General features: G+C 38.4%; 3 protein-coding genes across 3 annotated transcripts; 1 reads left to right on the forward strand and 2 right to left on the reverse strand.

Moving 5' to 3' along the window:
• Positions 1-2,163: 2,163 nt before the first annotated feature.
• Positions 2,164-4,128, forward strand: LOC147862877 (pentatricopeptide repeat-containing protein At4g35130, chloroplastic-like). The gene has a single exon (XM_087321155.1). It carries the CDS (start codon positions 2,164-2,166, stop codon positions 4,126-4,128), a length of 1,965 nt encoding a protein of 654 aa, XP_087177281.1.
• An 898-nt stretch (positions 4,129-5,026) lies between these two features.
• Positions 5,027-8,052, reverse strand: LOC147862878 (pentatricopeptide repeat-containing protein At3g09040, mitochondrial-like). Its single transcript, XM_087321839.1, has one exon. It carries the CDS (start codon positions 7,739-7,741, stop codon positions 5,765-5,767), a length of 1,977 nt encoding a protein of 658 aa, XP_087177965.1. The 5' UTR covers positions 7,742-8,052; the 3' UTR covers positions 5,027-5,764.
• A 1,320-nt stretch (positions 8,053-9,372) lies between these two features.
• On the reverse strand, positions 9,373-12,393 carry LOC147862879 (BTB/POZ domain-containing protein At1g30440-like). The gene is made up of 4 exons (XM_087321741.1): positions 12,251-12,393; positions 11,560-11,629; positions 10,180-11,439; positions 9,373-9,936 (listed from the first exon to the last, which is right to left on the reverse strand). The coding sequence occupies exons 1-4, from the start codon at positions 12,307-12,309 to the stop codon at positions 9,391-9,393; spliced, it is 1,935 nt and encodes a 644-aa protein (XP_087177867.1). The 5' UTR covers positions 12,310-12,393; the 3' UTR covers positions 9,373-9,390.
• Between the last annotated feature and the right edge of the window lie 2,003 nt (positions 12,394-14,396).

A 14,396-nucleotide genomic window follows, 5' to 3' on the forward strand; every position in this document is an offset into this window, starting at 1 on the left:
AGTATGGTGAACACCCTCGAAGTATGGTAAATACCATACTTTTGGATTAACTATTTATTATGAGGTAAATAAACCAAAAAAAGCAAAAAAAACACAAGAATGTTTGAATAACATTCACGTTCGTTTTCCAACGTAGGAAAATGAATGTTATGCTAGACGAACACGAATTTTACGTACTATGATATGAATGGTTTGGTGTAAAGGAGCTGTGTTGTCATCGACCATCCTTTGATTGGAAGAGCAATAGTATGAATTCGATTTCGTAGAAGTGTCTCGAATTGCTTGCCTAAAAGTTTTTTAGCCCAACATAAACCCCATAGAAGCTCAGATCGTTGTTGCTTCCTTCCACCTGTTCATTCTTGCAATAACTTCGTCAAGACCCTCCACCCTTGGGCATTGGAATACATAATCTCTTTAAGTGGCAATTGAGTCATTGCGATTTCCAATGTTTTGTAGCAATAAGCTGAAATATTCTTTTTATATTATGGTGAGTTACAAAGTTTTAGGTAGTAATAATGTTGGATTTCAATTAACCACCACTTAAGCGTATACCTAATTGAACCCAAATCTAGTATGAGAAAATTGTGATGGTGCCACTCTTACAATTTGTTCTACAAGAGGATATATGTATCGAGTACTTCAACCTATAATCTATAGGCCGATCAACAACCCAAACCTTTGGGCTTGAAGATTGTGGCATTGGACGAAGCTGATTTAAAAACATCCATCAAAGATGGATGTATTAGACTTGGGGATTTTTTCACCCAAAATGAAGTCTACCGAAATGACTTGTCCATTGGAACTTCTACGAACTAAAAGAATTGAAAATGGTTTGTCGGTCGCTACACAAGTTCATCAACTGAAACTTTATTCTCGTACGGAAATGTATTACTTTAGAGAAGCAAAGTTCCAAAGGTTGACCTAAATGTGCCGAACAATACGGGAGACACCATTACTTTTATTTGTTCTATATTTCTTTAAAGGAAAAGTTTGGCTGTTACAAAATTTAAAGAGCAGGCTCATTACACATGTGTGGTATAGAGATATTGTGTCCATGTAAGAAGAGTCGGGGAAATGCTATTACGATTGACTTCTCTAATAATTATAACATCCACGCTATAAGTTGTTGAATGAAAATACATCTTACCTTATGGATAACCATATCCCGTTATCAATACTATCCAAACAATGGTTGAAGGAGTGGGCAACATTAGGAGCCCAATGCATAACCTTGTTGATGATGTTCTTGTTTCTGAGTCCAACCATGGGTTGAATGAAGGAGTGGCGGCCATCCCAAGATGGATGGGCACATATTGTTCTCTTGTCTATGGACAATGTTTTGGTTCACATGGGGTTAAACAATCGGCAACGGTTCAGTTAGGTTTGAGGGGGTCAAAACTAAACCGAACCGAACCGAACCACGAAACCATTAAACTGAACCGTTAAAAATGTCCAAATCGTTAAAACTACGGTTTCATGGTTCGGTTTCAGTTTTTAACTTAGCCAAAGTTCAAAATTTTAAGATGTTCCTAAAATGTGAGAATAAGGTCTAAAAATGAAAAGATTGTTTAAAAACAATTTTTAAAAATTTCACATGTATTTTTTTTAAAACTTTTAAAAATAAAATAAAAATAAAAATTAAAAAACTGTTTAAACCGCAGGGCAGGTTCTAACTATTGAAACCGAACCGAACCCGTTGAACCTAGCCGAACCGTTTAAATCGTTAAGCCTTGGTTTCACAGTTCAAACCGAACCGTTGCCGATTGTTAACGGGGTTGCCTACAACTTACAAGTTACAAGTATGAAATCCCAATTCATTGGCTTGTATGAAGCAACCAATACTATTAATTAATGTCTTAAGGGTGTTAAATACCATTAATTCTTGACTCTTCCTTGCCATCTAGGAAATGGCAATACTCTGTTCCCGTCATGGAGAGAGAGAGAGAGATCGAGATCCTCTTATTCTTCTGTGTCAGAATGGTTCCTCGGTTTCCCTTCATCATGTATATAAATCACCTATTCATGGATGGGACATTCTAAAGGTTCTGATGTAATCAGGAATCACGAAAAGGCTGAAGCAATTTGATGCAAGAAAGTAGGCGCCACTGATGAAATCAAGCACCCGTCGCAATCTATTTGTACATGTTTACATCATGTGATAACATGAAAGGGCTTGATAAGAGGCTCACCCTGATGCTCAAGCAAGGCTCTCCTTTACCAGAGTGCCTCCTACAATCATTTTTAGAAGAAAGCTATGGTATAGAAGCTGCAAGACCTGTGCACTACACAATGTGCCTTTTCCAACCTCGCTTGACATTGCTTCCAAACTGCCTTATTCGGGTTTTTGCTTCTTCTAAGATGCTACTAGAGGCTAACCTTGTGTTTTGTCAGATTTCCAAACCGTCTGTTCATTCGTGGCAAGCAATCATCTCAGCTTATCACACATGTGGTGAATATGTTTGGGCTCTCCATCTCTACCACCACATGGTGTTAGGTGGAGTATTGCCCAATAGATTCATTTTCTCGTGTGTGCTCAGAACTTGTGCAATTTCCGGAGAGTGGAAAGAAGGAATGCATATACATGAACATGTCATTAGAAGTGGATTGGATTCCGATGTCGTTGTGGGCAGCACTCTCCTTGATATGTATGCAAAGTGTTCAAATGTAGAGGATGCAAGACGAGTATTTGATAGATTAAGGAACCGAAATGTGGTATCTTGGAATGCATTGATATCAGGTTATGTTCTTAATGGGCTCGGCCACAATGCTCTTAAGCTTTTAAAGGAAGTGCCAGAGCCAAACAAGGTCACATACATTTGTTCATTGAAAGCATGCACTCAAACTGAAGACCTAATGCAAGGTAAAAGATTGCACCAACAAGTAATTTATAAAGGGCTCGAGTCCGATGTTATCATCGGTAATACACTTATTGATATGTATTCTAAATGTGGCGAAGTTGATGGTGCATGTGCTATACTTCATAGCTTGCTGAATAGAAATGTGGTCTCATGGAGTGCACTCATTACAGCAGCTTCAGCACATCCAACCACTTTTTCATGTATTTATCAACAAATGCAGCATGAGTGTGTGACCCCTGATAGAGTGGCAATGGTAGCATTTCTGAATGTTTGTCGACATACACGGGCCATTCGGCAGGGAGAGCTAATTCATAGACAAATCATCAAGAGAGGATTTGACACAGACTTGGTTGTAAGAGGAGCTTTAATTGATATGTATATGAAATGTGACAGGGTTGATGATGCTCAGGATGTGTTTGATGAGATTTCATCCCCTACTATTGTATTATGGGGAGAGATGATATCCGGATATAGCAAGCATGGAAAGGATCATCATGCTCTTGAACTCTATAGCAAAATGCAGCATGCTGGCATTGCTCCAGACATGTTTCTATTCTCATGCCTTCTAAAGGCATGTGGACGCATAGGAGCATTAGAACAAGGAAAGATGTTGCAGGCTGAAATGATGAGAAATCAAATCAAGCCAGATGTGGCTATTGGTAATGCGATGATAAGCATGTATATGAGATGTGGTGATCTTATTGAGGCCTGCAGGATTTTTAACGAGTTGCCATATAGGGATTCTACATCATGGGGTTTTATGATCTCGATTCATGCTCAGTATGGTGATGGGAAGCTAGCAATCCAATGTTTTAATGACATGCAAAAACATGGTATAAAGCCAAATGAAATGGTATTTACTCGCTTGCTCTCTTCATGTAGTCGTACTGGAGAAGGTAGAGAAGGTAAGTTCCAGCTCAATGCCATGAATGAAAGGCAATACCTTGGTCCTAGCAACAAACATTTCACATGCATGCTTGAGCTTCTGGGCAGTATCGGAGACCTTGAAGCTTCTAAAAATGTTCTTCAAACCATGCCTTTTACACCAAATATTATCAATTGGATGTCTGTGCTAACAGGGTGCAAACGATATGGAAATACAGAATTAGGGCAGCACTGCATTCAGCAAATCAACCGGCTTGGTTCTCACTTGTCATTGGGAAATGTTCTCTTGCCAAATATGTACAGCAAATCTTGCCCATCAGATACCATGCTTAGAAATTACAGTGAAGCTGTCTTACAAATGCGACCAGTAGTTGATTGTGGGTGATCATGTTCAATGATGTCTTTCTTGAACTATAAGAAAATATCATTGCCAAAAACAACTTATCTGGAGTTAGGAGACCATCACCATACAGAAGGAAAAGGACAATAACTTGTGTGGTCTATGTTCTTACTGAGGCAGACATTTTTTTAATGACATATGATGCCTCCTAGTTCACACAGGATTAGATGGTCTCACTCCATGTTCATTGAAGGAAGGCTTGGGAGCCCCAATCACATGCCATTACATAGCATAAAATGAAATTTAATGTCAATGCAAGGCTAATACCTTGATCATTCCGAAAACACCATAGTTTCAAATGAATTTGAAATTGAATGGCAATTCAAAGCTGATATTGAAATAAAATCAATACATTGATCATCTCCAAAACACATATACTTCAAATATATGCATACTGGGTCGAACTGAGCTTGAGTTTGAAATGGAAATTACATATAAACTCAAGGCTAGTATAGAGATAAAGTCAGTAATTCGTAGTCCCCAAAACACATGAATTTTACATGGATGAATGCATACTCAGTTGAGCTCAGCTTGAGTGTGAAAATGATTTGGCTTAAATTTAATCAGCTAACATGAACCGTGCATCAGAAGTGATTATTTACCATAACATGCTCAAAGAAAGTTTAGCGTTTCACTCTTAAGAGTTGATCAATAAACAAAAGTTATTTTGCAGACCATCTGTTTCGCAGCAAGTAGCATCAGCTGGAAACTGATGATGACATATGTAAATGGATTGTTGGGTTTGAAATGCATACATTGCTGTCTCCCAATTTCTTTATAAGAATAATAAATACTTTTACCTTACCTTTAGTAAAGGTTTAAATAAATTGACCATTGTACATGGTTAATTCTAATCCAATAGATCAGTTCGTGCAAGAAGATATGCCACAGCTTCAGTTTATTCAAAAGAAATATTTGGAGAAGAGAAGGGAAGAGTTGATAACATTGTAGAACTTAAACACAATAAGGCAACCTATGTAGGTTAATGTACTCAAATAGTGACCAAGGTCATAGCTTGATGCATTGACCAAATAAATAACTTCCAATCTTCTCTTTATCAATGATGATGCCGAATCATAGATAAATCTTTGAAATTGTGACAATGATCAAATATTTGAGCCATCATCAATCATCACATATTCATAGGACATGAAATGTGCTGTCCGGAATTGTACTCCCGACAATAACCTTTCCCCTCTTTCAAAGAATTTAGTAAATGTACATACAGCTTCTCATGATGTTCTGATTTTATACTTCACACGAAGTGAGATGACGATATAACAGTCATGTGAGAGATTTCAAGATTCATGTTTCTGCCAAAGTTACAAGAGAGCAATTTTCCAGTTTCCCCACCTGTTGTGTTTCCTTTTTGCCATTCCTTTGTTTGAGATCCCTTTCATCATAGTAGGGAATCATTTTTGCCCCCTCTCTACCCCAGCTGACAATCACTTCCATGATCCAAAATTTTCGGAGTGCAGATGTGAGAAACTCTCTTCTTCTGATGCAGTATTGGAAATATTTTTGGCTTTGAATGCATAAATCCTTAAATTGAGAGTGCTTTGGACGTTCGATAAAAAAGGATAAATAAAACATTTTAACTTGCAGAGTCCACATACTGTTATTACCCTGCTTTGGCCACACTAGTATGTCTCTGTCTCATATCCTCGACCTTTTGTGCATCCTCTTGCATTCCAGCAGCTGCAAATATTTCAGCCATAAGAACATAAGCCGAAGCACATGTATTATCCATTTGTATTGACTGATCAAATGCCAATTTCCCAAGTTTGACATTCCCCCATTTCTTACAAGCACCTAGTATAGTGTGCCAAATCACCGGATAATCACAAGATGGCATCATCTTAATCACAGACATTGCTTGGTCAAAATGCCCCGCACATCCAAAGATCACTACCATGCTAATGTGGTGTTCTAACTTAGGGATAACATAATATTTTGTGGTCATATTCTCAAAAAGAACTTGGGCCTCATATAGTCGCCCTGAGTGACTGCATGCACTCAAAATGGATACAAATGTGACCTTGTCCGGAGAAAGGCCCTCGGTTTGCATCCATTGAAGACAATTTAGTGCTTCATGACACTGCCCTTGTTCAGCATACCCTGCGATTAGGGCATTCCAAGTGACCACATTTCTAATAGGAAGCTCTTTGAGTACTTTATGTGCTTTGGTAATCATGCCACATTTGGCATACATATCTACCAAAGTAGTGCCGAGGACAATATCTTTCTCCAACAAGCCTCTACTAACAATCTCGTCATGGATTTGCTTTCCTTTCACAAGAGCTCCTGTACCACCACATGCCTTCAAGATGGAAATGAAGGTGATTGCATCGGGGGACAGACCCTCATTTTTCATCCGTTCAAAACAGTTCAATGCGTCATGACATTGCCCATGTTGCACATACCCCCCAATTAGTGCATTCCAAGAGACTGCATTTCGACATGAAAGTTCTTGGAGCACTTGTTTTGCTTTTGCAAGCACACCACATTTCGAGTACATATCCACCAGAGCAGTACCCAGCATAACATCTTTCTGGTGCATACCTCGAGTCACGATCTCTTTATGGAAAAGTTCCCCCTTGTCTAATTCTCTTGTACTTCCACATGCCTTCAAGATGCAAGCAAAGGTAACAATGTCAGGAGTGATGCCTTCGCTTAGCATCTGCTCGAAACAAATCAAAGCTTCACGAGCCTGCCCCTGATGGGCACATCCTGAGATTATTGCAGACCATGAGACTACATCTCGAACAGGAAGATCCAGAAGTGTTTCTCGTGCTTTTCCAATCATGCCACATTTTGCATACATATCAACCAAAGCAGTGCCAAGCACAATATCTTTCTCCAATAAGCTCCTAGTTAGGATCTCATCATGAATTTGTCTCCCCTTCTCTATTGCCTTTACACTACCACACGCCTTCAAAATACAAATGAATGAGATGGTGTCTGGTGAGAGGCCTTCACTTACCATTCTTTCAAAGCAATCCAGAGCTTCGTGACCTTGCCCTTGTTCAGCATACCCTGATATTATCACATTCCAAGATACCACATCTCGAGTAGGAAGCTCTTCAAGCACTTTCCGAGCATTTTCAATCATACCACATTTAGCATACATATCCACAAAAGCATTACCAAGTGCAATGCTCTTTTTAAGCAAGCATCTACATGCAGTTTCTTTTTCTATATGTTTGCCAATATCGATAGCGCCGATTTTTCCACAAGCTTTCAAAATGCAAATGAAAGTGATTGCATCAGGAGAGATGCCCTCTCTTTGCATATTTTCAAAACAACCCAATGCTTCATGAACTTTACCTTGTTGAGCGTATCCTGAGATCAACGCATTCCATAAAACTACATTTCGGATTGGAAGCTCTTCAAGCACTTCTCTCGCTTTCTTTAGCGCACCACATTTTGCATACATACTGATTAAAGCGCTGGCCAGGTAAGAACTCTTTTCAAGTAATCTCGTCTCTATAAGATCAGCATGCAATGCACTGCCATTGTAAATGTCTTTTTTCTTTGCATATGATTGAAGTAAGGACATAAAAGACAAAATTTTGTCTTGATCCTTACTCTGTCTCATGATGCTTTTCTTAAGCTATTTCTTGAATGGATGCCATAATCGATTATCTCTTCAATTATTTAATAAAATCTCTCATCAATCCATAAGGACTCATAATAAGAGATCATGTGTGCGAAATCAGGTGATGTCGAGCTGTTGAATTAGAGCTCTCTCTCTCTCTCTCTCTCTGAAACAATCTATGAGAAAACTCAAAAATCTAAGGATCACAAGATTTAATTCATTTTTTTTGCTAGTAAAACTGTAAAAGCTCAATGCCAAAAACAGCATAACTTCGGATGTGATTAAAAATGACCCAACAGAATGAATGCAATATATATCGAAAACTTTTGCATTTATGGATTACAACTACAAAAGAGAAACATTTGTGTCCAACTTCATATATACAAGGAAAGACATCCGGCAAAGAAAAAAGGTTTTACATGTGGATCATATTTTGTTGGGTCGGAAAGAGAAGTGTCAATGGACCCTAAAGCAAATGATGAAATCGCTTGACATGCGAAAAGATCCTTAACACATATATCCAATATTTCCAATTCGTGTAATGCAAATCGAAGAAAGGATGAAAAAGAAATCACCACAATTATTGTTGAAGAAATCCCAACGAATGGTCAAATTTGTGCATGTTGTTCAACGATACAAATTTCCATATGTCATTACTTGTCTAATTGTTCCCGTTTGTGTTGTACTATGTTTTTCCCTTTCTTGAATACTCCATGGACATCCTTCCTTGTGTTCTTTTTCTTTTCCTTGAGGCAAGCCAATTTCGATCTTCAATACACGATTTTGAGATTGCAACTATAATTCTAGCTGAGAGTCGATGGAGAAATGTTTGATTGTGTCTATTTGGGGCCATAAGTAGATTATTTTTTTCCGTTCTTGGGGATTGCAACTCTAGTTCTAGTCAAGACTAGACGGGGAACATTAGATGGTGTCCACTTCGTATCATTGGTGCATCTTGGTAAAAACAAACAAAAATGGATGATCTTGGAGAGAAGGGAGCGTGGAAGAAATTAAGGGTCATTTCAGATGTATATGTTATGTTTGTCGAGAGAACTGATGAGTGATGAAATGTGGAATGTCAAAGCCTTAAGAAGGAAATCCGTTACTTAAACACTTCATGATCCAAGGGAATGACTCCCATGGAATTATATACAAACATCAATGCATCAAACTCTTTCTAATCCTTATTAAGGCAACTACCCAATCAGTACAAATTGAGCTATCGATTAGAACCCATTTCCCAAATTAGCTACATAATGCATGCTATGGATTTTAAAATACCACAGAAACCTTCACAAATCCAAATAAGAATATTAATTGATGTCAAGGATTTGAAATTGCAAACGAAAACACCATTTGAGAAGAAAGCCATGGAGGCACCTCTACTCTGAGATTGTACAAGAACATCTAAATGAATTGCATCAGCACAAGCCATCCTCTACAAGGTACACACCACTACCCAACGTAGAAATGTGCCGCATAACCTAAATGGTTTACGATGTCGGTGGTTTCAGACGGCTTTTCAACTCTTCGATGCAAGGTCCAATGGTGCCAAAGCTTTGAAATTTTTGATATATCTATTACAAAAGAATTTTACATGGTCATGAGCTAGAGAGAGAGAGAGAGAGAGAGAGAGAGAGAGAAAGAGTTCAGTCTCTAGGATGCTTAGTTTTTCTTGAACGAGAGGCCTTAGAACCGCAACCCGGATGGCTTTGATCCTCGACATCATTTCCTTTAGTCCGGCATATATGAGACTTGAGCTTGCCTCCGAGAGTTCTAGGGTTCGGCATTTGCGAGGCTCGACCTTTCCTGAGCTTCTCGAGCTCCTCATGCATACCCGAGCACTCCCTCTCGAGTTTGTTAATACACCTTTTCATATGGTCCATGTCAACTTTCAAAGCTTGATTGTCACGGAGAGCATTGGCCCATCCATCAGCCCTTAAAGCCACACCTTGCACAACTCCATCAGGCAAGGATTGATGAGGCAAAAAGGGGTGAGGATCATCATCAATCATGAAGCAGCTTGCTATCACTGTCCGGAGTTGTAATTGTTCAAAGAAAAGAACTTGCACAATGATACGTAGCGGGAGGCGTTCATTCTGTGCCGCATGCGAACAAGCCTCAAGTGAAAGCTTCTGGCAATCCATTAATCGGCAAAGCCGCTCTTTTTCTTCCTCCCGCAACCATGGATGAGCCTTTACAGCATAAAAGGAGACAATAAATCACTTGCAAATCACAAATTTCAGCATTGCACCCTATTCTCATACCATTTCAAGCATAAAAAAAATGTAATCCACATAAAAAATAGCCTAGTATGATGCACAAAAAAACATGAATCTAAACTTATGAATCAATCTAATACATTTAACACAGCAAATCTTAAAAGAATAGACTGCCTCTTCGAGAGGGCATAAATTAGAGTATTATAGGAAACATACCTTCAAATATATGTCAATAGCCCGATAAAGCCCATCATGAGAAATTCTGGCATAATTTGGGAGAGCTTCAGCCAGATTTTGAAATTTTGATGCCTTTAGATTCACATCTGGAGCAACTTCCGCAAGATAGTTATCTATGAGCCTTGCTACTATCCTCATAGGAGTAAGTGAAGGCGAGTTAATGACATTCTCATCAATATCATCGTCATCATCATCATCACTCTCACTATCAAATGTCTGAGATGGTATATGTCCAGCCGATTGCTCAAAAAAGAGGAAATGATCGACAATTCTGCGAACACAGTCTATATCATATAAAATCTCGACATTGTAAGCTAGATTCGGAAACAACAAATCTTCCAAGCTAGCATGTTCAAGCTGCAAACCAATCCTCCTCTCTATATTGCTTCGGCAATCAGCACTTGCAGACAACAAGATAGCATTCTGAAGCAATTCAGAAAGAAACTTTATAGGAACAACAGCCTTTTGCATAGGTAAAAGGCTTTCTATGGTTTCCAAGATAACGGTCTGATCACCTTCGGATGGAACTGATGAAAGAGATAGCAATCTAAGCTTACTCCCTCCTACTTCTTTGTTAATAGAATTTCGTTTGTGAAGGGCAGGAAGGTACCTCCTTGCAAAATGCATCAACGCACCGGCAATGTTCTCCGGCTTTATGCCCCGCTTTTGCATCGCAACTATGACTCTTTTGTAAAGAGGAAGGCTTAGCATTGCTATATCATCATACCACCAATCGCTACTTGCTCTCGAAGGTCTCGCGCCGGTGCTTATACCATTCCATAGGAAGCTTCCTTTGGGGCTTTGCATATAAGTGGTCGGCATTGGCCATCCGAGCAAGCTTGGGTCTGTGCAAGCATTGAGAGCTATGGCATCCACACAAGCGCCGACGATACCAAGTTTCTTTGCCTCGGAAAATACGAATGCACAACTCGATAATGCTCGAATGCATTCTTTCCAGTGTCTCAATACAACCTGGTTAAGAAACCCCTCAGTCCGGGCTATCAAATTCCCTTCTCCAAAGTCCTCAGACATCTCTAGATACTCACCCACACATCTCAGTGGCACAACATTTGCTGCTGTCAGCTCTACCTTGACACCATAACAAAACTTCACCGCTAGTTCAAAGGTATCAGGACCTCCTGGAATCCCAGAGAGATCAATATGAGGTATTTCTTCACCCCTATCCAAGCAAGCTTCGATAATGTGGGCAAGCTTCCTGCTCCGAGTAACTAGAGGGAACTGGATAACAATAATGAACCATATTTCATTGCCTTAAACACCATGGAGAATTGTACAAAAAACAAGACTGCAAAGGAAGTGGATAAAAGCAATTTGGTGAGTTGAAGTAGAAACACTGACCTTGTGGAGATGAAAAGAGGCTTCTGAAATCTCTATTGTAACATCACTTTGAAGCCCAGCGGTATAGAACCTGAATCACTTCAACAGATTAGTATAGTTTTCTTTTTGCTAAAGTTCCTCTGAACCATAATCTAAGGAATAATTCTCAACAAACCCAATGCCACCACAGCATCTATATATCGTCCAAACACTTATTTGCGTCATTATGCAAACATTTACAGAACTTTTTATAACCTAAACCTTCAATGGTGTCACGATATGACAGACCTATTGTTGAACACACACAAGACGAAAATGGGGGGCTTCTCCATTGTCCAAGAAGATAAAGACACACAAGTTTTTGTTCTTAAAATAAACCCTTACAATTCTTTTATTATTAACAAATCTACAATGTCATACGCAGAGAATCATAGGAACAAGAAGGAAAACAGAGCATGTGTTTTTGGAGAATTATTACATTTAGCAAGAAGAATGAGAACCTCTGGAGAGAGAGAGAGAGAGATGAAAAAAAACAGAGTATGTCTTGGAAATTCAAAATTCTACCAAAACAATTAAGTGCTCATTTTATCCGGGGAGCGAGGAAACATTGAAAAACCATATCATGATTGGAATGTAAAACTTCTCCAATAAAATGAGGTGGGCTTTTTATCCACACACAGAGAGAGGAAGAGATTGAGAGAGAATCACAAACCATGATCGTCCTTTGCGTTGAAATCTATCAGGTTTTGAGCCAAGCTTCTCGCAAGCCATATCAATTGGAGGAAGAAATCAGAAGCTGGTTTTCATTATTTGAGGCAATTAAGGTGCCATGGAAGCTGAGAGAGAGAGAGAGAGAGAGAGGGAGTTAACTTTGAGTTAAAACTTAAAACATACAACATACCTGAGATCCTGTAATATAATTTATAAATAAATAAAAGTTTTCTTTTCTATTATTTATTATTTATTTTTATTCTTTTTGTTTTATGCTATTTACTGGTGTTATTTTGATTTATTTCCTCTGTAAGGAAAGGAGGGCTTTTTTTTTTGTCTTCCTCAAATAAAACAGGGGAGGCCAAAATACAAGAAACAAACAAAACAAAATAAAACTGTAATTTGTTTTTTATGTTTATTTTTTATTTTTTATCCTTGTGTGTGCTTTTAACACTCCTACCAAACTCCACTCAAACACACTCACACAAAAAGCAAAAGCAAAAGCAAAAGCAAATGCTTTTCTTTGTTTCTTTCTGCATAATCTGTACTAGTGCTGTTTTGCATGCATAGTATTCTCCATCTCTCTGCCATCAAAACTACCCCTAACACACACTTACGTACATACATACATACTATACATACATACATGCATGACTACCCCTAACACACACTTACGTACATACATACATACTATACATACATGCATGCATGCATGCATGCATGATACCACATGAGAGCTGCTGTTGAATTCTATTGGACAAACACAAGGCCAACACCATGATGATGACGATGATTCGAGACTTGGGTGAAACTATATCCTCTCACATTCAATGAAACGTCTCATCCAATCCATCCTTTGAGCTTGCAATCTAGAAGGGAACGGCACAATCCACATTCAAGTATACATTAGGCGGCATTTCTCATGATCTCCGATTGTTTCCTAAATGACAATGCGCCTTTGGCCTACTAGTAAAGAAAAAAATTAGATCGCAAATCAGTCTCTCGTGGACGTTAAAAAGATGTCTATCTATCTATGTGACATGTCAATAGCATGAGTAGTCCCTATGAGGCCTATTCAATAAGGGTAAAATATGTCCTCATCTTTAAACCTCGTTGTCTTACCATGGTTGGTGATAGGTCAAACGAGGGCATTACATGGTATGTGAGAGTGTTGCATGTGTATAATATTTGAATGTGGTGAAAAAGAAAGGGACTCTTGTGATAAAGTCGACAGGAAATTCACGTCCTATGAAAGTGAATGAATATTCACAAATTTGCGGGTGGTCAAGTGATTAAATTTGAAGCTCAAAAGGTGATTGCTTGGTGAAGCTTTAGTTCCATTTCAACATATGTTCACCAGAGTGTTTTCCAATAAAACAATCACTATCGCCCCACATATTCGGAGCCTAATTATCTTCTTGACACCTCAACGATATTACACCCTTCCAAAGCTTGGTTGCACACCTTCTATGATCCAAGCCTAAATTCAAAACACATTATGAGGACCCTCTTGCTCAACCAAATTATGGTTTTGAAACCCAATCATCGTTACACTTTATCACCATTTAGCTATTTGATTTTGATATTATTAAGGGTCATAATGAGTTTGGACATAAGAGAGTGTGGCATTTAATAATTGTATAACATAAAACTACATCTATATGAGTTAGAAAGAAATTCTCTACTCTATAAATGGCAAATTTTGAAAGATGGTAAGAATAGGAGTTGATGTAGTGAAAGATATATCTATGTATGCTCAAATAAAACATTTAAACTCATCCTACTTTCTCCTTTTAAGAATAAATACCCAAGTATGCATTCACATGCCCAAGAGGAGCACCCTTGATTTAAACATTACCCATCACAACTATATTATATACTTGCATGACATTCCTAATATTGTTGAAGGTACTCATAAACCATGACGAATTAAGCATTCATTGTAAGTGTAATCTTCTATCATGTATCCAAACCAATAAGTGCACACAAACAATGGTGGGACTCATTCCTTTCATGAGCAAGTGGTAGGCAAGCTTTTTGTATGAAGATGATGAGCTTATGAAAAGGATTGGTAATCTTTTAAATTTGTTCTTTTTTTTTCTGGATGATCTATCCATGACTATCGAAACCCATGCATGGCCCATCCA

Source organism: Azolla caroliniana, unplaced genomic scaffold (genome assembly GCF_043228905.1).
Source record: "Azolla caroliniana isolate FFs.n. ecotype wild unplaced genomic scaffold, voAzoCaro1.0.p SCAF_6, whole genome shotgun sequence".
In the NCBI taxonomy this organism is placed as follows: Eukaryota; Viridiplantae; Streptophyta; class Polypodiopsida; order Salviniales; family Salviniaceae; genus Azolla; species Azolla caroliniana.

What these genes read in the sequence shown, in the direction of transcription:
- LOC147862879 (XM_087321741.1), bottom strand. Translation starts at nt 12,309, where the DNA reads ATGGCTTGCGAGAAGCTTGGCTCAAAACCTGATAGATTTCAACGCAAA. An exon ending in CCTCTTTTCATCTCCACAAG is followed by an intron (nt 11,440 to 11,559) that starts GTCAGTGTTTCT and finishes ATTGTTATCCAG; the next exon opens with TTCCCTCTAGTTACTCGGAG. An exon ending in CTATTGACATATATTTGAAG is followed by an intron (nt 9,937 to 10,179) that starts GTATGTTTCCTA and finishes TATGCTGTAAAG; the next exon opens with GCTCATCCATGGTTGCGGGA.
- LOC147862878 (XM_087321839.1), bottom strand. Translation starts at nt 7,741, where the DNA reads ATGAGACAGAGTAAGGATCAAGACAAAATTTTGTCTTTTATGTCCTTA.
- LOC147862877 (XM_087321155.1), top strand. Translation starts at nt 2,164, where the DNA reads ATGAAAGGGCTTGATAAGAGGCTCACCCTGATGCTCAAGCAAGGCTCT.